The 17,566-nt window shown below is 39.9% G+C and overlaps 4 protein-coding genes across 9 annotated transcripts; 3 read left to right on the forward strand and 1 right to left on the reverse strand.

Annotated features, from left to right (window-relative positions):
• The first annotated feature begins 1,921 nt into the window (after window positions 1-1,921).
• Window positions 1,922-8,263, forward strand: LOC143907726 (protein phosphatase 1G). Of its 4 annotated transcripts, XR_013259953.1 has the most exons (7): window positions 1,923-2,186; window positions 2,939-3,218; window positions 3,381-4,191; window positions 4,285-4,426; window positions 4,581-5,036; window positions 5,166-5,460; window positions 7,408-8,263. XR_013259953.1 is itself a non-coding variant. In XM_077424632.1 (6 exons), exons 1-6 carry the CDS (start codon window positions 2,076-2,078, stop codon window positions 5,406-5,408), a joined length of 2,034 nt encoding a protein of 677 aa, XP_077280758.1. In that variant the 5' UTR covers window positions 1,922-2,075; the 3' UTR covers window positions 5,409-8,263. The 4 variants fall into 4 exon arrangements, 3 of the variants coding, with proteins under 3 accessions (XP_077280758.1, XP_077280757.1, XP_077280759.1); XM_077424632.1 differs by having other exon boundaries at window positions 1,922-2,186; window positions 4,285-4,417; window positions 5,166-8,263; XM_077424631.1 differs by having other exon boundaries at window positions 5,166-8,263.
• Window positions 8,264-8,689: 426 nt separating this feature from the next.
• On the reverse strand, window positions 8,690-12,080 carry LOC143907728 (BTB/POZ domain-containing adapter for CUL3-mediated RhoA degradation protein 3). Its single transcript, XM_077424636.1, has 4 exons — window positions 11,918-12,080; window positions 11,328-11,640; window positions 10,659-10,857; window positions 8,690-10,591 (listed from the first exon to the last, which is right to left on the reverse strand). Exons 1-4 carry the CDS (start codon window positions 12,078-12,080, stop codon window positions 10,400-10,402), a joined length of 867 nt encoding a protein of 288 aa, XP_077280762.1. The 3' UTR covers window positions 8,690-10,399.
• Window positions 12,081-12,390: 310 nt separating this feature from the next.
• Ift20 (intraflagellar transport 20) lies at window positions 12,391-14,500 on the forward strand. 3 transcript variants are annotated; one of them, XM_077424640.1, is made up of 3 exons: window positions 12,661-12,795; window positions 12,851-13,077; window positions 14,340-14,498. In XM_077424640.1, exons 1-2 carry the CDS (start codon window positions 12,672-12,674, stop codon window positions 13,033-13,035), a joined length of 309 nt encoding a protein of 102 aa, XP_077280766.1. In that variant the 5' UTR covers window positions 12,661-12,671; the 3' UTR covers window positions 13,036-13,077; window positions 14,340-14,498. The 3 variants fall into 3 exon arrangements, with proteins under 3 accessions (XP_077280767.1, XP_077280766.1, XP_077280765.1); XM_077424639.1 differs by lacking the exon at window positions 14,340-14,498 and adding an exon at window positions 13,692-13,832; XM_077424641.1 differs by lacking the exon at window positions 12,851-13,077 and having other exon boundaries at window positions 12,391-12,795; window positions 14,340-14,500.
• A 538-nt stretch (window positions 14,501-15,038) lies between these two features.
• Window positions 15,039-17,364, forward strand: LOC143907729 (transmembrane protein 234 homolog). The gene is made up of 4 exons (XM_077424638.1): window positions 15,039-15,424; window positions 15,691-15,842; window positions 15,932-16,091; window positions 16,171-17,364. Exons 1-4 carry the CDS (start codon window positions 15,409-15,411, stop codon window positions 16,251-16,253), a joined length of 411 nt encoding a protein of 136 aa, XP_077280764.1. The 5' UTR covers window positions 15,039-15,408; the 3' UTR covers window positions 16,254-17,364.
• The last annotated feature ends 202 nt before the right edge of the window (window positions 17,365-17,566 follow it).

Raw genomic sequence — 17,566 nt, forward strand, 5'->3', positions numbered from 1 at the left:
ACCGTCGCGGTGTGCCGTACCACCGAGCATTCGCATCCGGGGGGAGGGGTGCGCGAACCCGATCTAACCTCCCCGAGCTCCGCCGAACGACTGGCGGGCAGTGGCGACTGGCGGGCGCACTACTCCGTACGCACTCCTTCCCCTCCCCCCCACGCCCCTCGGCCTCTCTTGCTCCGTTTAATCCCTCCCGTGCCGCGCCGCGACGAGCGCGACACCACTTGTCGCGACCCCCCCCCCACACTTTGAACGAAGCGCGGGACGTTCAAACTTCAAAGGTGATTCGATGTTCCTCGCGGTTCCGACGTTAAATTCACTCCGCGGTAATCGAGATATTTCTATCGAAGAATTACGTTGAACACTGATTTGTTCGATTTAAAAAAAAATAAATTTTAGAAAACGCTTGGAACATTATTTACTTTCGTATTTTGTTAATATACCCTCCAGAGTTTCGGAAAGTGACCATTAAGGGGATCCTAAAGCCGTCTGTAATACCGGCTTTTTTTCTTAGCACTAATCTTTTACGTGGCTTTATAGAAATGCAAAATTCTTGTCTAGAATTTAAGTATATTTACTTAATACCAAAAATTAACAAAAATATTAATTTTTTCTCGTTTTCGATATAACGTCGACCACTATGACCTAGATTTTGACGCGTACTTAAATTCTAGACAAGAATTTTGCATTTCTATAAAGCCACGTAAAAGATTAGTGCTAAGAAAAAAAGCCGGTATTACAGACGTCTTTAGGATCCCCTTAAGCGGCGCTGTCCGAGCTACTTTTGCTTCGTTACTGCAATAGGTTTTCAATATTCATGTACTAAATATTAATGCGGTCAATTATATATTGCTCTGAATTTGATAAAGACGCGCTAATACTGGAACGACCGACTTATTTCGACATGTCCTGTTATACTTGTCGCGTTCGATTATCGAAGGTTAATTCTAAAATATAGATTATTTGCAAGAAAATAGTATTAAGCTCGATTGTTTAAGGATAAATATATAAAATTTATACAAAATAAATATCAAACTGCGAAGATCCAGCGAATTCGATCTCGACCGAAAATGGCTATTATGACTTATTTGTGAGATTCACTTATCGGTCAAGCTTCACTTATTATTTATTATATATATAATGTTCTCTTAGTATTAAATATAAACTATTCTGTTCTATATATATATATATATGTATGTATATATATATATATATATATATATATATAATACTGGGAAAAAAACCTCCAAAAATATTTATTAGGTGGCCCTAACAACTTATATTTACTTACTATTTACACATATTTATACTTAGAATTAGATATTTTTATATTTAAGTATAAAAAAAGTATGTATATTATATTAAGTAAATAAGCTGTTGAAAGCCACCTAATAAATATTTCTTTGGAATAAAATTTTATTTTTTCAGTGTATATTTATATATATAAATTCGAGTTTTCTGTAAAAGTGCGTGACTCGAGTATTTATATAAAATCAATTTCTATAAATTCTCTAGATTTGAGTCGATACTTAAATCGAGCATGACTTAATTGCTTCGAACGACAACAACTCGCAAAGTGATAGCTCACTGGTTCGAGGATCATCTAAGTTATCTAACCCATTCGGGAAATCTCGGTTCGAAATCGATCGTCGCAAACGCCAAACGGCAACGAAACGACGCGCGCTCGCGTCTTTCTTTCGAAACAAATCTGGCCAAACCGTTCCCCGCCGCGGCTCCGAGACGCACAAATCACAAATGCAGCGACTACCGAACTTGAAAATAGAACGGAGCGCATATCCGGTCGTACGGACTCTTTTCCGACTTCTACATGCGCACGTTGCTTTAAGTTTGGCGCGAAAGAGGCGCGGGCGCGCGCGCGCGCGACGCGCGGCGAAAAGTCTGCGCCCAGCTGGCGCTAGCAGCGCGGCTGGAAAACAGAAAGCCAAACCGGTCATGGGAGGCTAGTCAACGACTTGTGCAGCAGCCACGCTTGTGAGTTCTGTTTTCTGGCGGAAACGTTAGCGATATACATTACGCGGACGCCGCGGGAGTAGCACGACGGCCAGCCGGTATTTTAAAAGATGGGAGCGTACTTGTCGGAGCCGATCACGAAGAAGGAATCGAGCGACGAAGTGGGAAAGAATGTCGCGTACGGCGCGAGCTCGATGCAGGGCTGGCGGATCAGTCAGGAGGTAAGCGGGAACGTCGCGGTACATGCCGTTCGCCACGGCCGCCGCGCCGACGGCGGCAACGTACGCGACGTACGCGCGCGCGCGCGCGCGCGCCTTCGCTCGCTTGCTCGTTCGTTCGTTTTCTCGCTCGTTTATCGCCCCGTTACCCAGTTTCGGGGCACCCGCGTCCCGCGTGTTTTCGCCGGTCACCCGGCCACCGGATTGACCGGCCGCCCCGCGCTCGCCGACGCGTCCCGCGCGCCGAACCCTCGTGCCGGAGGGACGAGCGGGACGAGGCTCCGGGCGCATCCGACGCTCGTCGACGACTCTTTCGCGACTCACGCGTTTATTTATCGACAGACGCGAGAGATATCCCGATAAGGGATCCTTGCGACATGTCGTCGATCAATATTGTCACGGCGTTGTTTCGTCGGCAAAAATATCTCGTTGGCGATATTGTAACTTTCTCCGATACCCGCAATAATATCGGTTGTCAGTTTCCTTCGAACGACAAAGTTGTTACGCAATAATCGTTGTTTTATCTTGTCCGTTGACGCTTTTAGAATGCATTATCAAATGGAAGTTAATCGACTGTCTATTGAAATATGTTTTATCTCGTTCTGATAAATTTATACATTTCTAGACGAATGTTATTTCTTGGCACTCGATTCCCTGATCCTAAATAATACCTAAGACAATTGATTGCTATCCTTCTAGAACGAGAAAGAAATCTTGTCGAAGATGGATTACTAACGGCGACTTTTTCTTTGCAGGACGCTCACAATTGTTGCATAGATTTTGACGAGAATGTCTCGCTGTTTGCCGTATACGACGGTCATGGAGGACACGAGGTTGCGACGTATTGCGCGCGCAACCTCCCTGATTTTATCAAACAGACAGAAGCTTACAAGAAAGGCGATATTAGGCAAGCTTTAATAGACGCTTTCCTCGGTTTCGACGATACCCTTACGAAGCCGGAGGTAGTCAATGTTCTCAAAGAGCTCGCGGGAACGTCCACATCGGAGAAAAAGGAAGGTGACCTGACCGAATCTGGTGCGTTATTTTTCATATTAAGGATATGCATTATTACGGGGTTTACCTTTATACAGACGCTCTTGCTAATTGTCCGTTTGGCAAGCTCTAATTTATATTTTTCCCTTACCTACACGAGTAAGCTTTTAATAAGATTATCTTCGTACGTTACATTGCGTATAGATGAAGAAGAAAATGTTAGTAATCTGTGTATGGAGGCAACGATGCCGTTGGAGCAAGTAATGGCGAAGTATCAGTCAGAGGTGGCGAATCCTCATCTAAAAAATCTGAAAGGCGAGAAGTGTGGTAAGCGCGCATTCGCGAGTCCTTACTTGCGGGGTCGAAGAGGACGTGAGAAAACGAGCGGTTCGTCCTCTGGCGCGGGATGCTCATCGTCGCCGTCACCGCCAGCGACGTCGTCCTCGTCGTCCGCGTCCACGCCCGACTGGAATACGAACGAAACGGACGTGAGTAGTTCCAGTCAGCCGTGCGGGTCGACTCTGTCCAGCACAGTGGAGCGAAAGGATTCCGATTGCCCGGGTAGCAACGAAGCTGAGCAAGTGCTGGATTCGACGACGAGCAATGGCAGCGCTCACGCGTCTCCACCGGTGGTGTCTACCGCGGATGTAGAACCTGCTAAGTCTATGGACATGCCCGATAGTTCCGAAGATGTAAAAGAGAAAGTCTCGAGTCCCGGCAAGGCGCCACTGTGCGCGGAGTCTAATGCGAACGAGGTGGAAGTTAATGGCGCGGAGTCGAAGAGGATCGGAGATGCGGACAGCAGTAAGGGCGGAGGCGACAACGTGTCGAGCAGTTCTTGCACCCCTGTGGAAAACGGAGATGCGGGTCAGCAAGAACGGATAACTAGCAGTGGTCGGAGAAGAACTCAGCCTGTGGATCTTTACCAAAGTCTACTGAAAAAGGACAACGAAGACTCTGAAGAAGACGACGACGATGACGAAAATGATGAGACCTTCGATGGTATTCCTGAAAGGTATAGAGACGTGTGTTACACTTGATGTAAAAATATTTAATTTCTAAGCGTTGTTTTTAAATCGACATTTTTTCTTTTTAAATCGTCTTGCAGTGACGGAGACGATACAGAAGATATTGACGAGGATGAAAGCGATGAAGATGACGAAGTCGAGGAGGAGGAGGAGGAGGAGGAGGAGGAGGAGGATCCAGAAGACGATTCTGACGATGACGCGGATGATCTAATGGTAGAAAAGGTACAATATCGATTGTCTCAGAGAATTTATCGAAACTTACCGCGAGCTATGAATATCTAGAGTAAAATTAACAAAAGGGACAATCGTTAAATGAAATATGTTAAATGAAAACTTGTTTAAAAATTTTCACTTAGTGAGTTTTGTTTTTGTGCAGCCTGGTTCGGACAGTGGATGCACGGCGGTTGTAGCGATACTCAAGAACAATGAACTGTACGTGGCCAATGCTGGAGACTCTCGGTGTGTCCTATGCAGGGATGGTCAGGCAATCGAACTTAGCTTGGACCATAAGCCCGAAGACGCACCGGAAATGGAACGTATAGTAAAAGCAGGCGGAGAGGTGACGAGCGACGGCAGAGTGAATGGCGGCCTCAATCTTTCCAGAGCACTTGGCGATCATGCGTATAAGCGAAACATGGTATTGCCACCCCAAGAACAGATGATCTCCGCTCTACCGGACGTAAGGCATATCACGATCGATCCGGAGAAAGATGAATTTATGGTGCTCGCTTGTGATGGCATATGGAATTTCATGACCAGTCAAAACGTCGTTCAGTTTGTGCGCAACCGTTTGTCACAAAATTACGAGAACATTTCGAAAATCTGCGAAGAGGTATGGTATCACGTTATAAGCCTAAAAGAGTGAAAATGATTTTCAAACATTACTCGCATGCGCATCTTGTTTTCAGAAAATTTCAAGTATTTCTTCTGGATAAAAAACGATCTAATGTGTGTGTTACAGCTATTTGATCATTGCCTTGCACCGGATACTCTCGGCGACGGAACGGGCTGCGACAACATGACTGCCGTAATAGTTAAGTTTAAATCGCCGGCAACCGAAACTGTTAAAAATAACACCGTTGCCGAGGTATGCGTTACGAAGAAGCGATCGGTCTCGCCAGCCGCTGAGGAAAATAACGACTGTATCCCGGGAGAAAACACGGTAAACCCCTGCAAACGCGCCAAGACCGAGGCAGCTATGTGAATTAGGAGTCACCATGCGTCATGAACTGATCTCCGGGAGCGGACGAGTGAATGTGAGTTTATGTAAAATTATGTAACAACTTTATATTACTGTGTAGAGAGCTGGAACCAATTGGTTATGCAGTAACAGGCACATGAAATAGCGCGTAAGGTGTGTTATTGGTCGCTGCTAACAGACTGCTAGATTGGAGCACGTGGGAATGATATAATGTAGTTTTCTTAATAATACATAAATCATTTCTCAATTATAATAAAGTGAGTTTTACATATGAAAGGAAATTTCTCTTCTACGATCATATCTTGTGCATATATCTATTTAATGTCACATAATGCCGTTAGATATAATCTGATTCACACTAAACTTTATTTTATTACTAAGAAACAATTCAATATACGAGCTTTTTCTTTTATGTATAATTCGAAATTGTAATCTTCAGAAATGAGAAATACAACAGAAATAGGAAGAGATTGTGTAAAATGATATAATATGTAAAACAGTTTTAAAATAGAACTCACAAATAAAAAAGATCATTCATTTCACAAGCATTTATTGACATAAAAGTACGATGAATAATACGTACTCTTAATATAAATGTACAATTTTTTTTTTTTTTTTTTTTTAATTTTATAGAACTTGATATCTATTATTATAAGTTCTAATATAATTCTAATATAGCTCTAACAATTTCTAATACATAAATACACAAATTTATTAATTGAAACTAATTTTATATAAACGATGCAGTGATACTAACGAAAGCATATGTACGCAATAATATCAATTAAGTTTTATTCACCTCTTCTTTTTTCTTAATTTTATTTTTGTTATTCTATATAATCCATATTTTTTCTTTTTTTCTTGTTCAATAGATATTTGATTGTAACATATATTATATTGTCGAATTATAGGAATATGAGTGTGAAATCCGAATCGCTATATATTTTATTTAGATAAAGAAAATTCATATTAAATAAGAGAGATATTGCCAATTTAGTTTATATATTTATACGTGTTTGTATCACAGTATCATTTGTTTCAAACTACAATGATTTTCTCTAATTATTATAATATTCCATGTCTTAATATATTTAAGTTAAATAATTAGATACTTAGATTTCTCCACGTATCATCCCATTTGCTCCAGCTGCACTTACAAAGTATATTCCTTGAGTTTTTAGATTACATAGTACATAAATGTATATATTTATAAACGTAGTTTATAGGATTTATATTTGTGTAAGTCAATACATTTATCTCTTATTTTTACGGAATAGAATTTATTTTTGAATCCCTGGGTATAGTGGTTGAATGGATGGGTGTGCGAAATAGATTAAGATGTTTAAACTGTATTATGTAATTAAGGCAATTGCGTATAACGCGTTACCAATTTGTGATCTTGTCTTAATGATAACGTTAAAGAAATACACAAAAAAAAAGATATGTACTCATGTTAACCTACGTCAAGTGCTGTAGTAGTTTGAAACGATCTGAATTTGGAAATTTGCATATGTCAAAAGTATGTTTTTTGTAAATTTATACAGAGAATCATATATAGAGATACATCGTAGCTTTGGCGGAACGGTAAAGGTGTTCGTTTTGCAGAAAGAGGGATTACAATTGTAGGATTGAAAGTGGCGCGATGTGGCAAACGCATGACGGTTACGGTATTTTGGCAAATTCAGAATACTAATCCTATTGTATCGCGATGCTGGTAGTACACTTTGATAAACGCGGAGTATACTCGTGGCATCACGATAGTTGCAAAATTCCTTTTGGAGAAACGCGAAAATTATTTGTGGTATAACATAATATAAGTGCAAGATACTTGGAGTATTCCGACAAACGCAAAATAGAGGATGGGACGTATTATATCTGGGAGCAAATCTCTCCGTTTTCTCGTGTAGCTAATGAAAGCAATGGCGTTCGAATGATTTTATCGAAATTCAGTTTTCTGCACTAATTAGATAAAAGTATATCTCTCGTATATTTTTGCTCTTAGATATCTACTCGTGCCTACGTGTACATCAAGCTCCTCCATCCGATATCTACCCAACATGAACACGAACTAAGAGAGCGCGTGTTAAGCACGGAGACTGTCTCTGTAGAACTTTGGTCTAAGAACATAATGCGATTGGATTTATAAATTAATATTATTAATCTGATGTGGCGCTAACCGCCAACACTCGTCGTCGTATACATCTACAACTTTCGAAGTTCACGTTACGGTTAACGTACATAAATCGTAAATAGGCAATACTTGAACAAATAAAGACCTACTGTCATATTTTTTACAATTAAGACTCTTTCACGTTACATGAAGATTCCTGTTTCGTTTCGTAATGCAGAAATAGCAGAATCTTTGTGTTTTTATCGTAGAAATTCATACGAAACCGCATTAAAATTCTGTGAGGCAAACATTGTAGATGATAGAAATGTGAATCGACCCAGTGACACCTTCGCGACAATTGTGACATTTTTCACTAATATGTATTCTTCTGTCGACACTCATGTGTAATCGCAGTCGTTAGCAGACAGTAATTTTCATCGAAGAAATTGTTTGTAGTTAAATGCAAAAGCAATCACAATACTCTTATGTAAACACCGTTTGCAAGATGATCAGTGGTGTATAGATACTAGATACTAGATAAGCGTATCTAGTATCATTCAGAAAGAACTGACGTGCCTTTCCAATTCAGGGGTTGACAACCTCCTCAACATGTGTATTGTACATTCGATTCCGTCTCAAGAAGAAAGGTTTGCGCCCCATGTACTGTCTTTAGCTGCAAACTCCGTCATACACTTATGTATAATAATATCTTGTTTCATAATACATGTGTCGCTCGAATCAATCTTAATGCTCGTTTCCATTTTCTCTTTTTTTTCCTGCTTTGCATTTTTCCCTCTTGCCACAAAAAAGAACACGTAAAATATTTTGAAAGTAGTAAAAATGCTCTATTTTTAGAATCTCAAGCACTTTTTTCGTCGCTAAGATTTAAATAATGCATATTTCGCACAAATAACAGAATAAATCTGGTTTTGCCAGATTTTTGCTACTTGTTTAAAATTTGCTTATAATTGACTTGAACTATCACGTTCCGTATCATAGTTACTTGTACTATGATCTCTTTTTCTAGCTTGTAAATAATATGTATTTTTTCTTGCAAAAAATCTCTTCAAGGTACAAATTTAAGATATATAAATTTTGACATCTATTCTATTATCATTTTTCCATGTTAAATCCCTTACAATTGTTCATGTAATTGCATAGAGAGACAGGGAAATCTACAAATCAATTTTATTCAACACATAGATATATTCGATTTAATATATAACATACGTATTACAGATATGAATGAAAAGGTATCCTACGACGTAGGTATACCAACACGATACATATGGTCCCTTTATTAACTGTGGGGGAACTCTCTCATCTTTACTCAACACTAAAATACACAATAATATTTACACACTAATATACTGTGCCAGTGTAATCACAGTCCGTGGTTGTTTACACTCCACTTTCACTTATCTAACACCTTCGAAAATTGAGCAAATTTACCCTCTATTATTCTATTATAAAATGAAAAACTGTTGTTTTTCCTAATCTTCGTACTTACGATCAATAGATATCGGATCATTATCATTCATATCATTCGCATCGACTTCCGAAAACACTTCGGTTCCGATTATCGCTCCGATTCTGTCATATAAGTGAAAGTGCAAATCAATAATTAATACGCGGTGAAAGAATATATTTGGAATGACGTGTTAGTAGAAAATTCAAAATAAGCTCGCTTATTCAAAATCAGATATATTGCACTATGTATTGCACATCCGTTCAATCCGAAGTTTCTGAAAAATACGTTTAATATTTAATACGTTTAACACTTACAATTCAAGTGAAATAACAAAATTGCGCGTTTAAAACGCGCGCGTACCTCTTGTACACCGAAAATTATATATATATATATGACTGATATAGTAAACTTCAATTTTATTTTACTGGCAGTGTTGTACTCCACATCATCCTTTAAGCAGTTTAAGAATTCCGGACTTGCTGAGAAACGCACATTCAAATAACACAATATATATGTTTCAAATATATAATATATGATTTATTGAGATATTAAATTACGCAAGTTTGTAAGAAAGAGTAACATAAACACGATGAAAAAATTTATCATAATGATACAGATAATGACAAAAATAATAAGCAATAATAATAATTGACAAATTAATATTATTATATTAATGACGATGACAATGACAGTGATGATGACAATGATAATAAAATAATAATACTTATAACAGGTAACAGTGCAGTCCTAGTTTTGCACAAAGAGAAACAAATTGTTATGAAAAAGATTATTTCATAACAGTTTGTTTAATCTAAATGACTGCTTAAAAGTTGTCATAGAGCATAAGTTTATAAAATAATTTTATCAGTCACAGAATGGCAACTTGGACTTATTCCTGTTGCGGATTTAATTACAATTTGGCACATAATCAGTAAGCGCGCAGCATTTACATTCTTTTAGTCATTTTCAAGAGGAAATCAATAAAGTGCCATTCTTAGTCGCACATTTATACACATTTATAAACACGCTTGTACAGCAAGAATGGCGAAGAGAACTCAAAAAGACACAAATTTGTCATTCTGTTTGATGTTAAGGACGACGCATATTTCTTAGAAATCTATTCAACAATTAAAGCACGCGATTATGTTCGAAAATAAAGTGTTGTGATGTGAGAAAATGTAGCGAGACAGATTGTCGTCCAGCCAAAGTTAAGTTTTCCCCGCGTTCCAAAATGTATTCCAAAAACGAAAAAGAAAAAGAGATTCGACTGGCAGGCGATAACCCAGTATTACGTAGCGTTCGCGTTTAGTATACATCGGCGTTTCGTCTTCATTTTATATTGATTCGCGTCTTGAACGAGCGAACGACGCTGAGGATCGCGGTATGCGGTGGATTGAGGAGAACAAGACTGGGTCAGTTGGTGTTCTGTTTGTTGGAGCGAAGGCGCGCCAAGCCTGAACGCTCGCCCTCCTCTTCGTCGGACGTACAAGGTACCACGCCGCGCGACGACGTAGCCTGCATTAACTCTTGATCCGGGCCATTCCGATGCTCGTACAACAGGATGTTTAACGTTTCCTCATATATCCGAGCCTCAGGGAATTCAACCTGGAAAAAAAAGTAAGCATTTTTCGTTACATAGTTTTAAAATATCGCTGTCATATTATTTCATTACCTTTGTATGCTTCTTGTCAGTCGTGTAGACGATGGAGTGGCAGCAGACTTCCGCCACTTTACGACCATGTCCGTAAAACGTCCAACAGCAGATCTCGCTCGAGCCGATAACATCTTTGATGAATAACACTCTGCCACTGAATCTGAGCGACATTTTGTCGAATAATTCTATGTTTTTTAATAGATTGTCATCTGATGTACTGCAAAAATTAAATTTATTTAATTCACTTATGCATTATATATATATATAATGAGCTTGACTGTGATAATAATACATCTACAATTAGCTATATCGTGACATTTCATTCACCAATTTTTTTTCACTAATTTAGAATACGAGTTTGCGATATAAATTATGTAAGAAACCACATACGTAATACGAGTTTCTTATCGTTACACTCGTTACTCTTGTTACACTTTGAATTGCTCACATTGGCTGCGGTCCGCTTGACGCTACAAATGCTTCGAAGCATTCCTCTTCTCTTTTCTTTCAACGGAGAAAGGAGAAGAAGGACGCCTCCCCAAAAAATTTTGCAGCGTCAAGTGGACCGCAGCCATTGGCGCCTATTTGGAACGTTCAGATTGCAATTTGCAAAAGATAAAAAATGGTATCACACATATCGCGAAACGTCACGATATTCACGACTATCGAAGCAGCGTTTAATATCACCTTGTGTAGGAATATTTGTTGTTATGCCTATTAATGAGCAGCTTGACCACAGGCTTCGTAGTATTGCTTATGAGTAACTGTTCCTCCTTCTGGGAGGTTATGAGAGGTACTCTGCAAATCGGCTCCGCCTCGCGCTCTTTTCGAAGAAGCGCCTGCTCGCAGGACTCGGCCAGCTCGCCGATACAGTAGTATTTCGCCTCGGCGAGCAGCTCCGCCATCTCCTTCGTGTTTTCCGGCAGCGGGACCGAGCCGTCTCGCAAGAAGTTCAAGATCGTTCCGAAATGTTTGCCGCACCGATCGATCAGTATCCAACCTGCACGGACAGAGACAGAGACCACCAGTCAGAAGTCAGAGTCGAGGTTACAAATGGGGGCGATATATCGACGAAATTAAATGTTGAAATGTCTCGGGGAAATAACGCACAGAGGGGTCAAGCGCGATTCCTTTCTTTTCCTTTTTTTTTTTTTTCAAATTAATCGGACAAATCCGTGCGCCTCAGATTCGGGACGTCAAGACTGATCGATTTCGACGAGAGTCTCCGTTAACTCGTCGGAAATGTCAAAATGTGTGTGTCGCGAGAGAAGCCTCACCTTCGGAGTCGGTGAGCACTTCCATGCGACCGCTGAACATCGCGCGCAGCATGGTGTCGTGCTTCTGCAGGGTGCCTATGGTGGTGTAGTGGAGCGAGCCGCCGATGTTCAGTTTGACATACTCCGACGGGTATTTAATTACGGTCTTGTGCTCGCCCGACATAACGAGAGTCGCGACGACCGGGGTCCGAGGCGAGCAGAGAGGCGAGTGCCGAGTACTGAGTACCGAGTGTACTGACGCGAGACGACACGCCGCGGGATGGGGCGCGGACGGGGGGGGGGAGCGTATCGATCCCCCTCGACGTCAGATTATTGGAACGCGCGAATCGCCGACGGATTCGCGTTTGCGTCGGAGCGACGACTGCGACGAGCGACGTGACAGCGCGCGCGGGCGACGAGGGGCCGGAGGGGCCCGCGGGTATCGGAAGGGCGGGAGAGCCGCGCGAGATATCAACATATCCCCATTTCGCTCCGTTTCCCGCACGTTCGTCGTCGAGCGCGGCGAACACAGCGGCGAACGAGAAGCGAGAAGTATATAAGACGAGAACGCGACGCGCTGAATGTGGCGGCGAATGGCTAAGATCGATGCGCGAAAAGTATCGAGAGTGCCGCGAGGCACGGCGAACCCTCGGAGCCAATCAGAATCGCCCGCGCTCCCGGGGCCGGAACGAGGAGACCGCCATCGCCATCGCCCCGCAAGTCGCGTACGTACGCTAGTCGGCAAGTCGGCTGAGTAGCGAGTACGCTCGAGAAGATGGCTGACTCGCTGACCAAGTACGGCGTTTACATCGACGACCTGAGCAAGATACGCGTCCTAGAGCCGGAAGCGGCGAATCAAACGAACAAGCTGAAGGAGGAGTGTCAGAGTTTCGTGTCCAGTAAGTTTGCGTTGGTTCGCGAGTGGCGTTTCACGGCAGAATTTACTTGACCCAGGCGGCCTCACGTCCTTACGATACTCACCCGCTCGCCGCCACACGATTCACGATTCTCTTCACCGCACCGCGTGTGCTTTGCTCAATGAGTTCCTGCACAAGAAGGCGCGCACATCTACACTCTCGGATGATTCGGACGGCGTTAGGGGGCGATTTCGAGCTTTAATTGACTCGACCGGCGATTAATTCAATCGGCAGAATTGCTCGCTGTAAAATTTCTATCTATAAGTATGTATGCAATTCGTTGTCTTTTATTATATCTTCCTTTTCGAGTGCTAAAAAAAAATTGATGGTTCTATTTATGTTAACAAAAATAATGCTGGTATTGTTTGACAAATTAATCGCCGATTAGGTTGATCGGAGTTTAGTCAAAACTTTGTGGATTAACTTTAATCTCGGAATTTTCTTTTAATTCTCATGCCCATTTTTATGTAGACTATAACTTATTTCGGTTTAACTTACTTTCTATCTTTTTCTAATCTTTATAACTAGAAAAGGATAAAAAGTAAGTTAAATCGAGATTGAAGTTAATCTACATTGAAGTGGACATTAAATGTCAATTACAATGGCTGTTATTATTATTGTAATTTGTAATGAATTGTCGATCGAAATGTTTATTCGCGAAAGAAATATAATTTGAAGAATGTATAATTATACGAGACATGAAATGTAAATAAAATTACGGTGTGAAATGAACGATTTATGTCCGATAATCCCCTTTATCTAAAAAAAAAAACTGCACCTCGGGGCTTCGTCGTGTCAACCGCACTCTACTACTATAAATCGCTAATGCCTCTTCACAGATATCATTGTCGCGAAGATTGAGAATTTTTACGTTGCAGAGATTACCGAATTTGAGAAAAATTCCGACGAATTCGTTAGGATATTAGACAATTTGGCGAAAGAGGTGGAGAGAGAGAAAATGAAGACGATCGGCGCGCGAAATCTACTGCGTTCCGTTGCGAAGCAAAGGGAAGCTCAGAAACAACAGATGCAGGTTCTTAAATTAATTACATGAAATTTGACAACATGTATATTAATCGTTTTAAGGTTTAAGTAATATGTAACAGTAGTCGCGAGAATTTATACTACTTTTACAATATATTAAGGTATTATACACCGTAATGTCATAACGAGAAGGAAGAAGAAAGCGATAGCCTTTATAGTCATCTTTATTGATCGAATAAGTATCAAACCTCATATGGCCATTCTAATAAACTTGACGATCTCGATTATCTTGAATATTGACTTTGACTGTCCGTCATCCGATTATTTTTTTTCGGCGATTGACTTTGTCAAGTAATATCCTGTAACATTTCGTTGACATAGAATCATAATTTTTTTACACGGAAGAAAATATTAGATAGGAACGACGAGTTATATATAGTTGTAAAATTTGCTATAGTTGCAAAGGTTGCAAAAATAAGCAATTCTGCTGATCAATTAGATTCGAAGTCACGTCAATCGATTTTCGTTTATTTTCGTTACAGGCATTAATCTTGGAGAAGTCCGTGGAACTGGAACGATTGCGAGTACAACACGATTCCTTAAAGAAGATCGAACTGGAACAGCTAGAAACCATCGAACATTTTTCGGTCAATTAATATAACGTTTTATAGTCTCCGACTGTGTCTTCGTTGCCGATTCATCGAATATCTTTCGCTCTTCTTGCTAATAAATGGTACGATAATTTTTTAAAACATGAATCGCTTTTTTAAAAGGTTTAAAAACGACTTCGACACTAAACTTATCGAGAGAGTTTCTCTTTAGTGCCCGTCTACAATAGGTGTTTTAAGCCCTAAACACTAAGAAATTGACCAATCACAATGGAATTTGAGGAGAATATTCGACTGTGATTGGTCAATTTCTTACGGCTTAGAGCTTAAATACCTTTTAAAGCAAGGTTGTAGACCAGTATCGTTATCGTTATAGTATATCTGCGCAACTGTGTTATGAGCACGTAACACGGGTGCGTTCGGGGATCGCTCTATTAGCGCTATTGCATCATTCTATCTTTATCGCTCATTGTAGAACAAGGATAGAATAAGCAAATAGCGCTAATAGCGCGCTCCCCGAACGCAGCCAACGACAGTATAACGAGTTATTAACAGAATTCTACTGCAACTGGACTATTAATATTTGCAAGAAGGTGCCTGGAGAGGTTCCCATTGGTTCTTACTTTGCAAGGCAAGAACCAATCGTATTAAAGAATCACTGAGCGCTCCTTGAGTTGCTTTTTGAACGCAGCCATTTTAACTTTCAGTTTTCAGTTTCAGAACGCCGCGCTTGGTCGCTGGTCACCGGTGATCGGGTGATCGGTGACCTACTCGAAAAAATGTGTAGAATTCGTGAAAAATAACGTTTATAGTGTGTAAATCTAATATAAGCTGAATCTGACAGCGAAAATTTCCACTTTGGTGTGAACAAAAACAAGCGATAAGCCCGGCATTCAGTGCGTTAATTAATTCTCATGACGCGACGTGCCATTGTCATGATGTAATTTTGATGTAAATATATCGTGTAATATTCCACGATTTCCACGTTAGATAACCGACGAGAATGGCGGTCACTATTGGTAAGATATTTTAGCTTTAACAATCTTTTTTTCTTCATTTGTTGCGAAGTAATTTTTCGAGTACGAAGGCGAAAATAAAAGCAGAGATTCGATGATATTAAACATCCCATTAAAACAATCATGTTTAAGGAGAACAGAAAATTAAAGCGATGTCAATTTGACGTCATATTGACTAAATTTACGTCATTTTTTGGGTCAATGTGACGTCAAAATTATATCATTTTGACTGCGATGTGTTCATTGAGTGTCAATGTGTATGTTTGCAGATTCTGTGATATATCTGTGTCTTGTGGCGATTCTTTGGGGAGTAACCAATCCGTTCATGAAGAAAGGTGCGCTAGGTTTGGAAGATGTCAAAGCCACATCCTTTTATGGGCAATTTGTCAAGGAGATCGCGTTTCTCGTCACTAACCTGAAGGTTTGTCACATAGATTTTATCAAATTAATTTTATTTTATAAGCGTAATGGCATTTCTCTAATTTTTGTTTTATTTCTTTACACACACAGTATCTCCTGCCGTTTCTAGTTAATCAGTGCGGTTCGGTATTGTACTTCCTGACCTTGCAGAGCACCGATTTATCTCTGGCTGTGCCAGTTTCAAATTCCCTTACCTTCGTATTCACTGCGATCGCAGGCTGGTTCCTGGGCGAGGAAAAGGTACACGGAAGTGAGTACAAGCGAAATTGTTTTCGTATTGTTGGAAAATGTTATGAATTAGTTACTTTACGATTTGCTTTATTTTCCAGATACCTATCTGGGAATGATGCTTGTACTATGTGGGACCACGTTGTGTTGTTGGGACAGAGTGAATAAAACGGTGGAATTGTGATATGCGCACTAAGACAACGATCATTACGCACACATCGCTATCCTTTCTCTTCCTGTTCATCCGTCCATTATCCGTCAACTGATCCATATCCATCCTGTGTAATGTGAGTACCACGATGATTAACACACTTTCTAATATTATGAAACATTTAACATTGATATATTTTGTTATTAATGATACGCTAGTTTACATCGTTGCGTTTATTAATCTTGTTACAAGATATAACGTGGTTTCTGTTTTCGCGTTGAACGCATCTTATAAAGAGGAGTAATGCCTGTGTTAATAGGTAATAGGTTTTATTCATAATTCCGTACAGTATCGTCAATATTCATGATATTTACATGCATATCGTCTAATGATCGATATATGTACACACACACGTAAGTAGCACCGGATAGGAATGAAATAGTAATTATGGTGCAAGATGACTATGTCGCTGTAATTAATTTGTTTCTTTGTTCACACGCAAAAGCGTATCACAGTAAAACAGATAATGTCTAGCATCGCGCGTTTTATTCCGCTACACCGTTATCAGAAGTGACGAAAGAGTGTCTCGAACTGTGTCGAACGTGAAAATTTCGCAACAGTGTATGTGTAATCTGTGATCCATGAATGTACAGAGAAAAGAGTTATATTTATATATTTATATGAAAACACGCATAGGTCCTAGTAAAAATAGATTTAAGAATTATGATTATCAACACAAGTATTTATATACACTAAGCATGCAAAGATTAGATTGATCTGTGCACAGAGAAACGTTCGGTAGCTACCGCTATACGTAACTGTCCGTTTTACATGGATAAAATTTAGAAAATATTTTTCTTGAATTTCTTTATTACACTAACGTTTATTATAAAGAAAGGTGTTGTCCGTTTCAAAATTATATATATTCGGGAATTTAAATTTATTTTACGAAGAGTGTATACACTACTTATAGGAATGTAGAGAAATGGCACTTTGATCCACGGTAGAATAAAGTGACGCGTTAATCTTCCCATGAGATGCGCAACGCCATATGGATTTAGTTACGTGAAAGTATGAAAAAATTGAAGCACTTTTTGTCAAATCCCGAAGGAGAAACAAAAGTTAATACACGATGACATGTTAATTCACGATATAATATGAATATATTATGAACGCATTCTCATCATTCGCAACAAATTTAATCCGTTAAATTTGGCAGAGAGAAAGCTATTAACGATAATGTAACGATATATTGAGAAGGTTCTCATTTTAGAATACACTTCATATTTAATATTATACTTTTCAAGAGTTTACACATTTGATCTTTTGCAATCTTCTTTGTTACA

Source organism: Temnothorax americanus, unplaced genomic scaffold (genome assembly GCF_048541705.1).
Source record: "Temnothorax americanus isolate GAGA-0224 unplaced genomic scaffold, ASM4854170v1 Scaffold87, whole genome shotgun sequence".
Lineage (NCBI taxonomy): Eukaryota > Metazoa > Arthropoda > Insecta > Hymenoptera > Formicidae > Temnothorax > Temnothorax americanus.

What these genes read in the sequence shown, in the direction of transcription:
- LOC143907726 (XM_077424631.1), top strand. Translation starts at nt 2,076, where the DNA reads ATGGGAGCGTACTTGTCGGAGCCGATCACGAAGAAGGAATCGAGCGAC. An exon ending in ATGATCTAATGGTAGAAAAG is followed by an intron (nt 4,427 to 4,580) that starts GTACAATATCGA and finishes GTTTTTGTGCAG; the next exon opens with CCTGGTTCGGACAGTGGATG. An exon ending in TTTCGAAAATCTGCGAAGAG is followed by an intron (nt 5,037 to 5,165) that starts GTATGGTATCAC and finishes TGTGTGTTACAG; the next exon opens with CTATTTGATCATTGCCTTGC.
- LOC143907728 (XM_077424636.1), bottom strand. Translation starts at nt 12,080, where the DNA reads ATGTCGGGCGAGCACAAGACCGTAATTAAATACCCGTCGGAGTATGTC. An exon ending in AGTGCTCACCGACTCCGAAG is followed by an intron (nt 11,641 to 11,917) that starts GTGAGGCTTCTC and finishes CTGTCCGTGCAG; the next exon opens with GTTGGATACTGATCGATCGG. An exon ending in CTGACAAGAAGCATACAAAG is followed by an intron (nt 10,592 to 10,658) that starts GTAATGAAATAA and finishes TTTTTTTTCCAG; the next exon opens with GTTGAATTCCCTGAGGCTCG.
- Ift20 (XM_077424640.1), top strand. Translation starts at nt 12,672, where the DNA reads ATGGCTGACTCGCTGACCAAGTACGGCGTTTACATCGACGACCTGAGC. An exon ending in GTGTCAGAGTTTCGTGTCCA is followed by an intron (nt 12,796 to 12,850) that starts GTAAGTTTGCGT and finishes TACTTGACCCAG; the next exon opens with GCGGCCTCACGTCCTTACGA.
- LOC143907729 (XM_077424638.1), top strand. An exon ending in TTCTCGTCACTAACCTGAAG is followed by an intron (nt 15,843 to 15,931) that starts GTTTGTCACATA and finishes TTACACACACAG; the next exon opens with TATCTCCTGCCGTTTCTAGT. An exon ending in CGAGGAAAAGGTACACGGAA is followed by an intron (nt 16,092 to 16,170) that starts GTGAGTACAAGC and finishes TTTATTTTCCAG; the next exon opens with ATACCTATCTGGGAATGATG.